The sequence below is a fragment of the Anguilla rostrata genome, chromosome 6 (genome assembly GCF_018555375.3).
Source record: "Anguilla rostrata isolate EN2019 chromosome 6, ASM1855537v3, whole genome shotgun sequence".
In the NCBI taxonomy this organism is placed as follows: domain Eukaryota; kingdom Metazoa; phylum Chordata; class Actinopteri; order Anguilliformes; family Anguillidae; genus Anguilla; species Anguilla rostrata.
In genome coordinates, this window is record NC_057938.1 from 53762045 (window position 1) to 53777450 (window position 15406).

At 46.5% G+C, this 15406-nt stretch overlaps 1 protein-coding gene across 7 annotated transcripts in view; it reads right to left on the bottom strand.

The window, feature by feature from the left end:
• The window catches only part of phip (pleckstrin homology domain interacting protein), a 60789-nt gene that overhangs the window by 38617 nt on the left and 6766 nt on the right, over positions 1-15406 (bottom strand). For 4 of the 7 annotated variants that reach the window (XM_064340565.1, XM_064340562.1, XM_064340564.1 and 1 more), the window contains exons 8-12: positions 5948-6169; positions 5384-5484; positions 4241-4311; positions 3311-3411; positions 3126-3166 (exon numbers count right to left, since the gene is read on the bottom strand). In XM_064340565.1, the coding sequence (XP_064196635.1) occupies positions 3126-3166; positions 3311-3411; positions 4241-4311; positions 5384-5484; positions 5948-6169 (536 nt within the window). Of the gene's footprint in view, positions 1-3125; positions 3167-3310; positions 3412-4240; positions 4315-5383; positions 5485-5947; positions 6170-15406 lie in introns of all 7 variants that reach the window. The other 3 variants (XM_064340561.1, XM_064340563.1, XM_064340559.1) reach the window with 1 other exon arrangement.

Genomic DNA, 15406 nt, shown 5'->3' on the forward strand with positions numbered 1-15406 from the left:
AAATCCATACATCACATGCAAACGGGGTTCACGAGGGCAAAAAGGTAAACAAGACGACGCCGCCCCCGAGCGGTCCATTAGCAGCGGCAGCCATTACGCTGTCAGAGGAGCGATCGGCACAAAGACGCCTCGGGGAGGGGACGGTATTAACCCCGAATCCCGCACACTCCAGTTTAACTCAGCCGGGAAGAGGAGGAGGAAGAGGAGGAGGAGGAGGAGAGGCGAGGTGAGGCGAGGCTTCGGGGGGGTGTGTTATTGTTTTTGACTCGTTCTAAAAACAGGACGGGGAGCCGCGATCCTCAGCTGGTCCCGGAGAAGGCGCTGGATAAAGGGTCTGCAGATTCCCTGCTGTTATGCAACACCTAGCCGACCGATTTTAGCCGTTGATTTGGGAAGTTCTCTCACCTCGCCCGAATTCCTGGGTCTGATTTTTTTTTTTTTAAATAAATTTGGAAGATTCTCTAGCTCTCCCGGGACACTCTGGGTCTGGGACAGAGGGGCAGGAAGCGAGAGGAGGATTTGGGGAAGGACGTGAGAACAGCCTACAGTTCGGAGGAAGGCTATTTAATTACGTTAGCAATTACATTAGCTCTACCCCCTATCTCCTACCCCCTCCCGCTTCTCTGTTATCATGGAACAATAGTTTCAATCCGTAGGAGTGGACAAACTAATCTCAGAGCCTGTCACCAACGCGTTAGGATCAACCGTCTCCTAGAGGCGGGGTAGAGAGCACGGTAATTCTGGAGGGGGGGGGGGGGGAGCAGAAAAGCACTTCTATAAATAAACCGCGTAGCGTTAAAGAGGGTTTTTGGAAGGAGCAGGCGTCACGCGTCACCCTGCCCCCGGCGACGGGTAAACAAACAGGAATGCGGCCCCGCTCCCCGCGGTCGCGTCCGTCGCTTATTACCCACAATCCCCCCCACCTTGTGAAGAGCGGGCACACGCACGGAAAGGAAACGGCAAACTGCGTTTCAACTCCACCGCATGGGACACGTGATCTCTATTTGGACAATGTACAAAAGTGTGGAGGGCCTAAAGCAAATTATTTTATTGTAAATATTTTGCGTTAAATGTTGTCTATGCAAACTCACAAAGCGTTGTTTTGGGGAAGGGAAAACCAGGTTCTATCAAAAGAGAAAGAACCCACCACACTAGCCATTATAGTTTTGACTGCTTTCAGCCTCCAGTGTAGTATTTCGCTTCACACAGAAAGGAATTTTATTTTCAGTTTTGTGCCCTACTTGATTCTTCCAGTGATTCAGATTCAACTGACATAAACCCACAGCACTTCAGACCGTGTTTTAATATGTGGTCATAATCACATATGATCTGCTTCATACATGAAATTGCATTTATTTTGTGGGTTTATGAGGAATTCACAGAATAAGCCTGCTGGTTTACAGCCTCCCTTGATGACGCGATGAGATTTATTTAAAAGGCGGTGCACCTGCAATATTACATTTCAGACATATCGGCGAAAACCCAATCTGATCGCTCAGATCTTTGTGCACGCTGGTATTTTGCCACGGATACCATCTATATTTCTCTCATTGGCATACAAAACATTTACAATACTTCACAGAAAACCCCCCCCCCAAAAAAACCTGTGCGAGGTATGATATTTAAATTGATAGCAAAAAAACGGGTTTGTACAAACAAGACAAATTCCTCTTGTTGTAATGAATTTTCTTGGCGAGGAGAGCATGCTAGCCGGCTAAGCTGAGCGGAAGGCCTCAGGCGCGGATAAAGGCTACTGCGGCTCACCTCCTTAATTGGCTAGTTTCAAGTTGTTCCCCGGTAAAGAAAAGGGACGCGTTCACAAAAGTTTTTTTTGTGAGCGCGATCACCCTGTTAACGATTGCCTCGGCTGCTTCCACAATAGGGACGAGAAGAAAAAGACGTTCAAAGTAGATCCATATTTCTTTTGGCGGTGCTGAGGTCCCTCGTTTCAGTTTACTGAAATGCAACGCGTATGAACGTTAGGAACGCACGCGCTTTGAAATGTGCCCCCACGGTGTGTCTCCCAGGCCTGGCTTACACGGGCAACGCTGGATGTGCCACACCCGGACGGCAAGGCGGAAGCTGCGCCTTATTTCTGCAGCTTAAGGAACTGTGTACAATAGTCTCTCTTTCTCGCTCTCTCTCCAGCTCTCTCTTGCTCTCCTTCTCTCTCCTGCACTCTCTCTCCCTCCCTCAGTCTCTCTCCTGCTCTCTCCCTCTCTCTTGCATTCTCTTTCTCCTGCCCTCTCTCTCCCTCTCTCAGTCTCTCTCTCCTGTACTCTCTCTCCCTCCCTTAGTCTCTCCCTCCAGCTCTCTCCCTCTCTCTTGCATTCTCTTTCTCCTGCCCTCTCTCTCCCTCTCTCTCTCTTTCTCCCCTGCTCTCTCTCTCCCTCTCTCAGTCTCTCTCTCCTGTACTCTCTCTCCCTCACTTAGTCTTTCTCTCCTGCTCTCTCTCTCTCCCTCTCTCAGTCTCTCTCTCCTGTACTCTCTCTCCCTCACTTAGTCTTTCTCTCCTGCTCTCTCTCTCTCTCTCTCTCTCTCTCTCCCCCTCTCTGAACTGTACAGAGGCAGCACAAGAACAGGCTCAGAAGCTTTTTTCTCCCCCCCCCCGTTCCAATTACACATTTCACATCTTTTGAGGTTTTTTTTTTTTTTCCCCATTACTGTTGGCTGCACTTAAACTCGCTTTTCTTCCTTTCTCTCTCTTTCTTTTCTTCCTTTCTTCCTTTCTTTCAGAACCCCCTGGGTTTTTCCAAGCGCACACACTCACTCCTCGGCGGTGGCAAGACCTCATTAAACCCGAGAGACAATGGCGAAATTAGGGGATTTCGGGACGAGGCGAAATGAAAGGCTGCTCCCCTGCCACAGCGGAGCAGCAGCCTACTCCGTTTGCTTTCTGAGGAAGTTGGGAGATTTTCTAAAACTCCGTTAAGCCCCGGTACCACTGAGCAGGTAGGCAACGTTGTAATTTTCAAAAAAATCCCCAAACCCTACCCACCACCGCACCTTCTGCCGACAACATCAAATCAAACGCCCTGAAAGACTTTCAAAAAGGACGAGTACGAAAATGCAATTCGCGAGAACAGGAGAGGATTAAAAAAAAACAAATAAAAAAAAAGAAGTACCTTTCGCCGCAGTTTGAGAACTGTATGCTGTCCACTTTATCCTGTAAAAAAAAAAAACAAAGGAGATAGAGAGAAAGAGAGAGAGGAGGGAGAAAATTAAGACAGGATTACACACGATACAGGCCAAGCCAAAACGAGGCAACGGCGGGGTAAATTTGGGCGAGTGCTGCACCACACACACTCACAGTATGAGACTCCAGCTCCGAGATCTTCTCGGGATGCCCGGACCCGAAGTAGTACACCCGGATGATGTGGTCCGTGCTGCCCGTCGCCAGGAACATGCCACCTGAACACGAAAACGTTTTTAAAAAATCAAGGCTTCTGAGGTCACCCGCTTCCAATCACACGTCCCCATAAAGCCATCACATGTCCCCATAAACCCAGTATTGGTGTTTCAGGACCTCTCGCTGTTTGGGCCTGGATCTCGGCTACTTTACACAGTTCCTGGGATTGAAGAGGGGTCGTCACCTCATGAATATTAAGCACGGTGACTGCAGCTTCACCAATTAAAGCAGTGACAAAAATTTTTTTTTTTAAATAATAAATTTAATCAGTTAAGTTTTTTAAAACATATTTTTAGGCATTTTGAAGAGCCATTTATGTTCTTTATTAAAAAATATGCTTATACATACAATCTGCGCCCCTCCGGGGAATTGAACCAGCAACCTCCGAGTTACTAACCACTACACCACACTGACAGAAACGAACGGATGACTAATTAAGGGAAAGCCACCCTCACACACAGAAGCTGTCACTAACACCTGACATTTATACATTTTCATTTGGCGCACTCCTGCCACTGCCACTGCCCTTGACCAAAGCACTGTCCTCAGAACCAGAGCTGGTCCCCTGGGTGCTGCGCTGTGGCTGTCCACTGCTGCTAAGTAACTAGGATGGGTCAAATGCAGAGGACAAATTACCCCACGGGGTCAATAAAGTATAAAGTAAGTACAGTTACATATCCATACTGAAGCTAAGCTGGTGTGAACCCTTACCCAGGGAATCGAACCCCCAGCCCTGTACACACAACCCCAGTTCCCTAGCAACAGCGCCACCATTGCCCCGGAAGTGTATGGAGAGGAGCAGGAAGTTCGGGGGGGTGAAAGGGAAGTTACCGGCACTGAAGGAGGAGCAGATCATCTGGACCCCGGGCCTCGGACGCTCCGTGAACTTGCTGGGTCTCTGACTGCTGCCACAAACACACACACACACGTGTACACACACACACACACACACACACACACACAGACCCACACACAGACACACACACAGGCACACACACACACGCAGACCCACGCACACACACACACACACACAAACACATACACACACACACACACACACACACAGACCCACACACAGACACACACACAGGCACACACACACACGCAGACCCACGCACACACACACACACACACAAACACATACACACACACACACACACACGCAGAACCACACACACACACACACACAGGTGTACACACATATTTTAGCTTGTTTCCTCAAGACCCCGTACGCCATCCTAACCTTACACCGAAATGACCGCGTCCAAGCTAACTTCGCTCATCACCCATAAAGACTACCGCTATACTGGCAATAGTCCGTGCTAAAACCAATAAAATAGGGGATATAACATAACATAACATAACATAACATAATTAATATAAATATTTAACTGTCACATAGAGAAACACAAAATCTTTCATTAAAATGAAAGACAAGGACAAAGGCTGAAATGGCTAAACAATGCTGAGGGCTTAGGGCTTGGCTGTGTTTGCAATGCATGCTGGGAACAGCAGGGATTTTCCAAAGGACACTTACAACGACTACCTTCCGCACAGTGTTACTGAAGTACAGGAAAGTATGAAAGGTGTGAAATGATTGGCTAATGACAGTACGCTACACCAAGAGACACAGCCCTGTTTGTGCCTCATCCAACATGGGGCGAAGCATTTAAAACACAGAGAGAGGAGCAGCAGAGGTGTGTGAGAGGTTGATCAGCATTTCCGGCTGCAGAGAGAGAGAGAGAGAGCGAAAGAGAGAGAGGGGGGAGAGAGAGAGAGAGAGGGGGAGAGAGAGAGAGCGACAGAGAGAGAGAGAGCGAAAGAGAGAGAGAGGGGGAGAGAGAGAGGGAGAGAGAGAGAGAGCGAGAGAGACAGAGAGAGAGAGAGATGGAGAGAGACAGAGAGAGAGAGAGAGAGAGAGAGAGAGAGAGAGAGAGAGGGAGAGAGACAGAGAGAGGGGGGTAGAGCGCTGACCTGAATTTGAGCGTCCTGGCGTCCCATTGCCAGAAGCAAATGGAGCCGTCGGCCCCCGTGGAGGACAGGTACCTCCTGGTGCCGCAGCACAGCGGGGAGAACTGGAGCGGATCACACAGGCTGAATTAGCATCCCGCGCCCGCAAACACACTGCACTGCTACAACACTCACTCCCATTAAAAACACACAGTTACACACGCGTTATACAACATGTCTCCCTCTATAACTCTATATCACACATACATACACACACACGGGCATAAACACATACGCACACACACACACACAAACACACATAGGGGTGACAGGGGCCCTACAAGTATGGTTTCAGGGGGGCTACCAGTAGGGTGACAGGGGGCCCTACATGCAGGGGGCTTACCTGTAGGGTAACAGGGGCCCTACTTATACGATTACAGAGGCCCTACCTACAGAGTGACAGGGGGGCCTACCTGCAGGGTGACAGGGACCACACCTGAAGGGTAACAGGGGCCCAACCTGCTGGGTGACAGGGGCCCTAACTTAGAGTAACAGGGGCTCTACCCGTACAGTGACAGGGGGCCCTACCTGCAGGGAGGTGATGGAGGCCCCGTGGCCCTCCAGCACGGCCAGCGGGGCGCAGGTCTGCAGGCACCAGACGCGGATCATCTTGTCGCAGCTGCCGGCGGCGATCATGGTGTTCTCGTAGTTGACGGCCATGTCGGAGATCTCCGCCGCGTGGCCGCGGAGGGTGGCCAGCAGCCGCCCGTCATCCGTCGCCCAGATCTTCACCAGGCAGTCGTCGGAGCCCTGAAACACACACACCGACCCCTCTGAAGAGCAGGCTCTCTGGAACGCTTTCTTCAGAATTCCAGAAGTCAAAAGTGTTCTGGAACTCCGCTGCTTTCAAAGACCAGCAGTGACTGTCACATCAGCGTTAGAATGTTCAGTTAATAACAGTCTAATCACGTGTTACTGATCTTTTCTTTAATTCAGAGCTCTGGAACTCCATCGCTTTCAATTACCAGCAGTGATTATTACATCATAATGTCCACTTAACGTTCTAATCGCATACGTGTGATGTCACACCCTAAAGGGCTATAATGGCCACACAGGAGAGGGCGAGTCCCAACCTGCCGTCCATTAAAATCTGCTATCCATTAGTTAGCACTTATACCACCCCAGGGCAAGGCAAACGCTGCTCGATACCTGCTCTCGAACCGTCACGCGGAGGAGCGGCGCCCGCTGCTGTGGCGTTCCTGAACACACATCAGCCTGGGCCCCCGAAACCTGAACGCTATTTATAACGTCCGCGGTCTTTGAGCTCAGGTCCGCCGGGGCGACCCATCCGCTCAGAGTCCAGGGACGCAAACGCACGACACGCAGCCGAACGACCTCTGAGGCGACCTCACAGACCGCAGCGATCCTCCAAAGCCCATTGGCCGAAATCCGTTATCCTGGGCCGGGTTCAGCTGCACTTTACCCGCCTCTCACTTACACACAGTAAGTACGCAATATATAACCTCCCATACAGGACGCGCAGCACTTACAGTAACGGGCCGCAAACTCCGCTTCACAAACGGAGGACGGAAATAGCCAGAGGTGATAAATGCAGCGTCAGCAGTATTTAAGAGATGAGATAAATAAAACAGATTTTATTCGTCCACAATTCCACCCTCCTGGTGCCCAAGTTCCAAGTTTCTTCCTGGCCCGGTTTGCTGTGTCCTCCCACAAAAATTACGCGAGACATTCGCAAAAATAATGAAGCGTCCCCCCCATCACAATCTCGCGTTAGCCCCCGGGGGGATAATTCTCCACAACTGGTCGCCAAAGGCGATACAACAGAGTGAGAAAAAAAAGCACGACGCCCAACTCCCACCGAACAAACACTCTGAGTAATTCCCCTGAACATCCGCTGCCGTGGTTACTGCTGTGTTTCAACAGCCCTTTGTGTTCAAACATATTCATAATATAACAGGAGAAAGCCACTACGGCAGCCTAACGCGCATAATTTCAGTAAAACGCCACAGCCTCTCTCTCCCTCCAGAGGAGAAGGGATAATCAATCCACTGCAAGTGCTAAAATAAATTGTTCTGCCAATTACTTGGAGACGTGTAAATGTGCTTGTTTTCCAACCAGGCCGCACACCCTAGAATGTAGGCTACTGCTGGTGGTAAAAACAAACACAAAAAAACAGAATATCTATATAAAGTGATGATGACTCATGAATATTAAATAAAAATAAAATTCTTGGTGAGACTGGTGAAGTGCCTTCAGGTGAGTGTCTATTCTTCTTTGCCATCTTTGTGAATCTTTCAGACCGGTTTGAAAATGGATCAACAGCTTAGTCAAGACAAGAACAAGACCAGGTCAAGACCTAGTGTATGGGTGTGCGAAAACTCGGCCGACCAATTGCGTAACTTCATCACTCAGTCACTCAGTCACCCAGTCACAGACATTCGCGTTTGTAGGGCTGGCCCCGCCGTTGCGGTCCAGCCAAAAAGAAAAAAAAGCAAAGATTGCAAAAACGACTCACCTAAGCCCCGATCTCTAGCTTTTCCCAGCATGCACTGTAAACGGCGTCTCGCACGGGCTCGTACCCGGGGTCCGTGACCCCTACCACGCGTCGCCGAGACTCGTTTTCCACTTTTTTTCCCCCCCCCACATCCAGCGGAAATTTGTTTCAAAAACTCAGAGCTTTTCTTGTCAGGAGCCGTATCTTCAATCCATTATCTTTCTCTCCTGCGCTACACCCCCCCCCCCCACCAACCGCCCCCCCACCCCCGTACACTGATAGTGCTTTTCACCGCCAGGCTACTTCTACCATCTCCCATTCTCCCATTTTTTTTTTTTTTTAGATTGCTATCTTTTACTTTTTTTTTCTTTTTTTCCCCCCTCCTCTCTGGGTCCGCAGGGGAGGGGAACACACTGGCTGTCAGAAATCCGACACACACACACATTCCAGCTCCGTTCCGCAAAAGAGTGTTCTCCTTTGATAAATCCTCTTAACAAGAAACAAAGAAGGAGACCTTCATTCCAAAACATTTATTTTTATAATAAATTATTTGATTTTCAAAATTCTTTTCTCATCCTTTGTTTTCGCTCTTAACAGGGAAAAAAAAAAAAAAAAACCTCAGCCACTGTCATGGTGAACACTGATTCTTTTTCATATAAAAAGACGTCCTCGATCATTAGAGAGTTGGGTAAGACAGGGGAAGATTCTGCCACCTAAGAACAATGCATGTTTCCAGATTAGGACATATTTGGACATTAGTTTGGCACTTACATAACCTTTATGCTTAAACCAATATGCCGTTCGGGGACATACACTGTAAGAGGGCGAAACTCAACACAACAAAATCCAACTAAATAGTTACAGATGTACTATGGGCCATGATGCCCCAAAAGGAGCAACTTTATATCTCCACTTTTTAAAGTTGAGTTTTTTTTTGTCTTTCAAAACAAATGAATTATTCTTCCCATTGATCCCCCAAACACACCAATTCATGTACTGCTTAAAGGAGTACCATGGTGATTTTCACACTTTCTCGGTTTTATGTGCTATTTGCACAAGAGGCATTGAAGAAACACAATGAGCAAAGTATTAAATATGTCCGTTCTGTATTTTTGGAGAAATATGCGTTTTAAATTCATCATCATATTTTCAACCGGTTGAGAAAGTTGTCATTTTTCTACGTCACGAATACAGTAACCACTCCTATTTCCACGCCCCGTAAAGAAATCTGACAGGACACACCGTCCTGCTGTTCAGACAATGCAAATATTTGACTAACGTTAGGTTCACTTAAATTAGAGTGCCTTTAGATTATTTCTGGTTATATTCATTTAGCTAGCTAGCTAACGTTAGCTAGCTAGGAGGTTTGCTTTCATAAGGCAATGCTATCGATAACGTTAGCTTGCTAGTTTGCTTTTATGAGGACGTTATAGTTGTGCTTTCATCTTAACTTGGCTAGCTAGATAGCAAAAATTATAACTGGATATAAGTCAACGTTCTTACCTTAGCTATCTATCGATACTTGATATACTACTAAGCTAGCTAGCTTGTGAAAATTCAGTCTCCCAAAGAGAGCGCGTATCATGGGGGTAGCTATGGTAACCGGGCACGGTCTGTCAATCATAGCTAACTGACAGTTCTCATTACCACGCCCAGACGGTTCGGGTGAATTTTTATAGTGGGAAATTTAGGCTTAGAAAAATACGTTTTAAAGTACATTGAAATGACTGAAGAATAAAAAAATTATTCACATTTGTTTTGTTGTTGCCTGAGGACAACTGGGAAGTGTCACGTTCAACCACCATGGTACTCCTTTAACACAAATGTACAGAGGATGGCTTCCGGTCACAAAAATCGATCAACTTGCCTCAAACAGGTTCCAGTGGAATAAAGAACACAAATGCAGTGAGCCCGGTAAAAATGTAAAAACGTAAAAACAGCAGAGACATTCAATAAACGTGCAGAGATGAAATTTGCCACAATCTATTGGTCAAGAAGAAAAGAAAATTAAGGGAGGGGCAGGAGGGCTTCAACCCCAGGGGGCATCTAACTCCGTGTTACCCAACATTTAATACAATCAAATGAGCCAATATCGCTTTCATCAGTAAGAACGTCAGAAGTCATCAAAGGGATTAATTTGTCTTACTGGCCATATGGTTTTATTGCCATTGATTCTGTTTTCAGATTCTGCTAAAATAATTATACGACACTATTTGATGTCTCTCCTTGTTATGCCGCTCACATTCGCGCAGCTACACAACTGCTTGGCATTTATGTGATGTAGGGCCACATTAAAGAAGGAAAACAATGGTGCGGGGAAACATCGCGACTTAAACGCTTCGCTCACTGTACGCGCGAAACGCCAGACAGATCGGACATCTCCGGATGCAAATTAAACGCCATAAACCCGAGCTTTATTTATTTGTTTGTTTGTTTGTTTGTTTGTTTGTTTGGTAAGCTGACTCTTCAGAGCCATTTACACTGCTTCCACTTGTACAAACTATCCATTTATACTGCTAGAAGCAGTGAAATGCAAAAGTACCGAGGAGAGTGACCTTTTATTTTTCTTTCTTTGTCTCTGTACACCAGCACGCTGGATTTGAAATAAAACCATGAACATCAGGTTAAGCTGCAGACTGCCAGCTGTAATTTGACGGTATCCAGATGATAGAGCCAAAACAGCTAAAATTGTGTCACTGTGCCCGTACTATCACACTTGAATGTTTGTACTGAAGTACTTGAGTTCCAGGGCCTCTCTCACGGGGTACAACAGCTGTGCCCTGCCAGGGATTTGAACCCGTAACCTGCCCCCTAATTCTGTAAAACATTCCGGTGGTGCCGTTACGAAGGCGTCTGGGCACTCAGAAACAACAAGGAGAAATTATTTCTAAAATTCCCCCCTCTCCCTGCCCCCCCCCTTGTCCACAAATAACAAGTCTTCCATTGTCACCTTAAAACTCCATGCATTACAGGCGGCAAGGCCATTATAATCCTCCAGAGACAAGATGTAATATTTGAATGTCTTCAGAAATCTAAAATGCAAATCTACTGAGACAGGGAAGAGACAGCATTTTGGGGTGGGGGGGGGGAGGGGTGTGGGGGGGTTGGGGTAAACAGCAGAATACTAAATTGACCTAGCTATAGTTGAGTCCATTTATTTTTCCCGAGCACAGCGAAGAGGAATTTGATTTTGTGACGCCGTACATCGAAAAATCTTCATCGCCGCGGTAACCAAGGCTTCGCCAGATCTCACAGCGAATAACAAGAGGTCGCGCCCGGAAGCGCATCCAATCAAACGTCCTGGCAGTTTAGAGACGACCGCTGGACATGAAATACATTTCCACACAATCTCACGGCGCGACCGGGCTCCTTCACCACATTTCAATGCCGGAAGAAATACAAGCGGCTGCACATTCCCAAAACTGTACGCTACATCACTCTACTGTACGTGACTGAAATATCGACAACAACAGTGGCCATCATCACCAACTAACCGAATTACCACACGGCTTCTAAAACTGATTTACGTTCTGGTGAGGCCTCAGACGGTTCAGTCCAAACTCTCCTGAACGATTTTCTTAAAGCACAGTCCAAGCACCAGAATTTAACTTTGTGCCCTGTTCTTCCAAAGAACTTTTCTTGCTTAACTACAAACACCTGCCCAAAACCATTGTACTGTATGTAAGAGTTCTTTTGGGAAGCCAAATGCGTTGGTAAATATTCTTTTAATGTTTGATATTTTACAAAACTGCTTAAAATGAATCTCTAGACATGTAAGAGGGAAAAAATGGAGAAGAATGCCTAGCTTTGGCCAGATACTGAACAAAGCTTTATTGTGGACACATAATTTGTATGATTAGCATCATCTGTTCAATATGCAAATACCATAGCCTTTAGCATTAGACTGCTTTAACGTACAAAAAAAACATTGTTAATATATGGTTTGATGAGTGAACATAATGCCCACGTCACCAATAAATCAGTGAATTTAACCCTTTATCTGGGCTCAAATGTTTTACAGAACTGTGAAAAATTCAACTTTCTTTGTCTCGTGTCACAGAGAAAGGTTAGGCCAGACTGTGCTCGGCTGATTTTGTACAAATCAAAAGGCCAGCAAGTAAAATCAGCCGTTATGTACGCAATAGAACATTTAACAAAAAACACCCCACAGGAAACGTACTGACTATTCGCAATTCCAACACACATTTTTCACCGCGAAATTCATTCTTAATGTGAACCCAATGTACCGAATGTAGGCTAGACTACAATGAGCCACCAGGCCAAACTCCATTAAGCCATGTTCAAAACAAAGACCAGCCATTTAAATCTTCTCATATTTATCCCCACACCGCCAATCAGAGCAATTCAAGTACTTTATGTAAATGCCACTTAAGCACTAAGTCATTCTTCCAATTAGAGGGGATGACTGAGATTTAAAAAAAAAAAAAAAAAAAAGAAAAACTGCAAAAAACTGGTTGTCAGCTATTAAAACAGAATGTGCTTTAAAAGTTCTTAAAATAGGACCAGGAAGAACACACTTGGAACATCTGCGCGTCTGTGGGGTTGTGTGAGTGTGAGTGTGTGTGTGCGTGTGTGTGTGTTAGTGTGTGTGTGTGTGTGTGTGTGTTAGTGTGTGCATTTATGGATTTCAGGGCACGAGTCAGTTTAAGTAACTACAATTAGCAAAGGTCCAGAATACATTACATAACCCAGATACAACTCAAAAGACTACAAGCCCCACTGTCCCATTTCCAAAGAAAAACATTATCCCCTCTCTCTAGCAAATCAGAGGCTGAAGAGCACGGAACCAATGTCCTCTCCTCTTCAGGAAGCTCCATCAAAACGCGACAGATTCCCGGGAGGAAGACCACTTCACCGACACGCCGGAAATATGACGTGGGGGTGCCTGAAGTATTAGCGGCCTTGTGGGTGACAGATGGGCCAGGCGGACGGGCCAACCTTTCCAATTTCCCCGACCGGCAAGGACAGCCGTAAACCAAGCCGCCCACGCGATATCACTTTTGCGCGAGCGACGCTACATTTCAGGTGTCAGGGAACGAACTGCATGCAGACGATACGGCCACGCAGGTGGGTCTGGTAGCGGACAACAGGTTGCGCGACGGTCCAGATTTAAAGTGCAAAGCAACACCTGCTGGGTGCCGTTCTTGACACAGGTGGTTGTTTAACATCCACTGTGTGAACTAGTAGGGCTGCTTTTACAATCGCTGTTAGTGTAGTCAGTACTGCAAATACAATCACACTGTTAATGTACAGTCAGTACTGCTACAGTCACAAAGGAAGTGTACAGTCAGTACTGGTTCTACAGTCACAGAGGAAGTGCGCATTCAGTATTGGTTCAACAGTCACACAGGAAGTGCACAGTCAGTACTGGTTCAACAGTCACACAGGAAGTGCACAGTCAGTATTGGTTCAACAGTCACACAGGAAGTGCACAGTCAGTACTGGTTCAACAGTCACACAGGAAGTGCACAGTCAGTACTCGTAGTGTTCAGCGTGGGATGTGAACGAAAGCCTTTTTCAGGACACCTTGTGTTCCTGTTCTGTATTTCCTTCTTTTTTTTTTAAACAACTCACCTCTTAAGAACGCAATAAACATTTTATTTTGGACCAGACATTTTGAAAGGAAAGTAAAAACATGAAGAACGAACTGCGCAGTGAATGAAAAACAAACAAACAAGAACCACCGTTGGTTAAGGTTAATCAGCTGAATTCTGCATTTCAAAATGTTTTTAAATGGGAAACAAACTGAACAATCCTGCCAGCAAAATAAAGGTAGGCATGTCATGGTCATGCTTGCATGATTATTTTTATTTTATTTTTGCTCCAATTCTTCATCAAAATGTATTAAAAGTCCTTCTTCAGTTGGAACAAATCTAAACAAACTGTTTTGTGGTTTAGCATTGTGTGATGATAAAGCTGACAGCTCATGCCTGCCTAGCTCACCTATATACCTTTCCCTAAAGATGTACCAAGCCTGTATTCACGAAACTCACCATCGCCAGTTACTGCGTTTTGAAAATATTAATATTAGACAACACATTTTGCTCAGTCACTCAGATTTGTGACAATTTACAAATGTTGATTCAACGCTCAAACCGTTTGTATTTTTTTTTTTATTTAATATTTTTATTTTGGGCAGAAACAACATGAGCCAATACCTGACTACGCTAACAGTAAACATCCCTGTGACATATCAAAGACTCTCCAAAATCCAGCCCCGGCTGCAGAAAACTGCAGCTGTGGTTTTCCAAGAAAGAGAGAAAGAACACAAATTAATACCCTTATCTCTCTGGCCTGTCTGCTCGAAAAAAAAAAAAAAACATCTCAATTTCTACATGAAAGCCCAAGCGTACGGAGAAACGCGCTGAACGACGCGGAATTTCCGCGGCGTGAATCCTTCGCCGCGTTCCGTCTTACGGGGAAGAGGGGAACCATTAATCACCGGCGTTAAAACTGGAGCGGGACCACGCCGGCACGCGTAACAAGACAACAACTTCCCTCTCCACGTTCCGCGGGGAACATCGGAGCTGCGGGTGCCAACACGGACTGGACTCGGTATTCGGGAACCTGGCCCCTGTAGCTAGAGCGTCGCAGGACTGGACTCCAGGTGTTCGGGTTCGTACGCGGAACGTTAAAGAGGATCGTCGGCAAAAGGATTCCACGTCACTGCGCAAAAGGGCACGTAGCCAGAACAGTGACAGCAGCTCTACCCATAAACCTCTCTGATTTAGCCTTTGTTTCAAGGCATGCTGCTTACAGTCTGTACAGCAGGGCTATTCACCTGGAAGCCAAATTAACGCAACCCTCTTGACCATCCGACCTTTGAGGAAAACAAAAAAAGTACTATTCAGATGAATCATAAAATAGAGATTATTTCCAGGTCTGGATCTGCTGATTGGCAACTAATGACAGAATTGCAGAGTGTGCATACTCCGTGAAGTATCTGCTGAATACATTTTATTCATGAACTGTTTTATGGTAAGTCCAAAACGTCTGGCACACAGAAAACGTTGCGCCATTTTTAAAAGAACGTGGCCTCAGGTACGGATCAGTTTAAGAACAACACCGCATAGTATTTAAAAACACCGATGGCATTATTCTCCTTCTTCAGAACTGTTCCAAGTCAGGCTGCAATGCCTGAGTCATCAGAAAGAACCGGAAATGCGACTCCTCTCCGCGAACGTCCACCGTTCACACGAAACACATGCGTGAAGAGGCTTCTCTGGCGGGGCGGGATGATCTGAATCAGGCCCGCCGTCGCCCTGTTCGCCGAGGCGGAAACACCCTTCTGCAGAGCGGCATTCCCAGAGGGAACGTTGCACTTCCTCCTTTCACACCTCCCGACACACGGAATTCTCCGGAACTTCTGCGCCCGCGGGGAGGTGTCCCGCACCGAAGAAAGAAAGAAAAAAACCCAAACCGATTTTTGCCAAAACGCCCCAAACCGCTCCACAGCGACCCCAATAAGCCGACGCGTTTTCCTTAAGGAGGAAAATAAAACCCATGCAAAG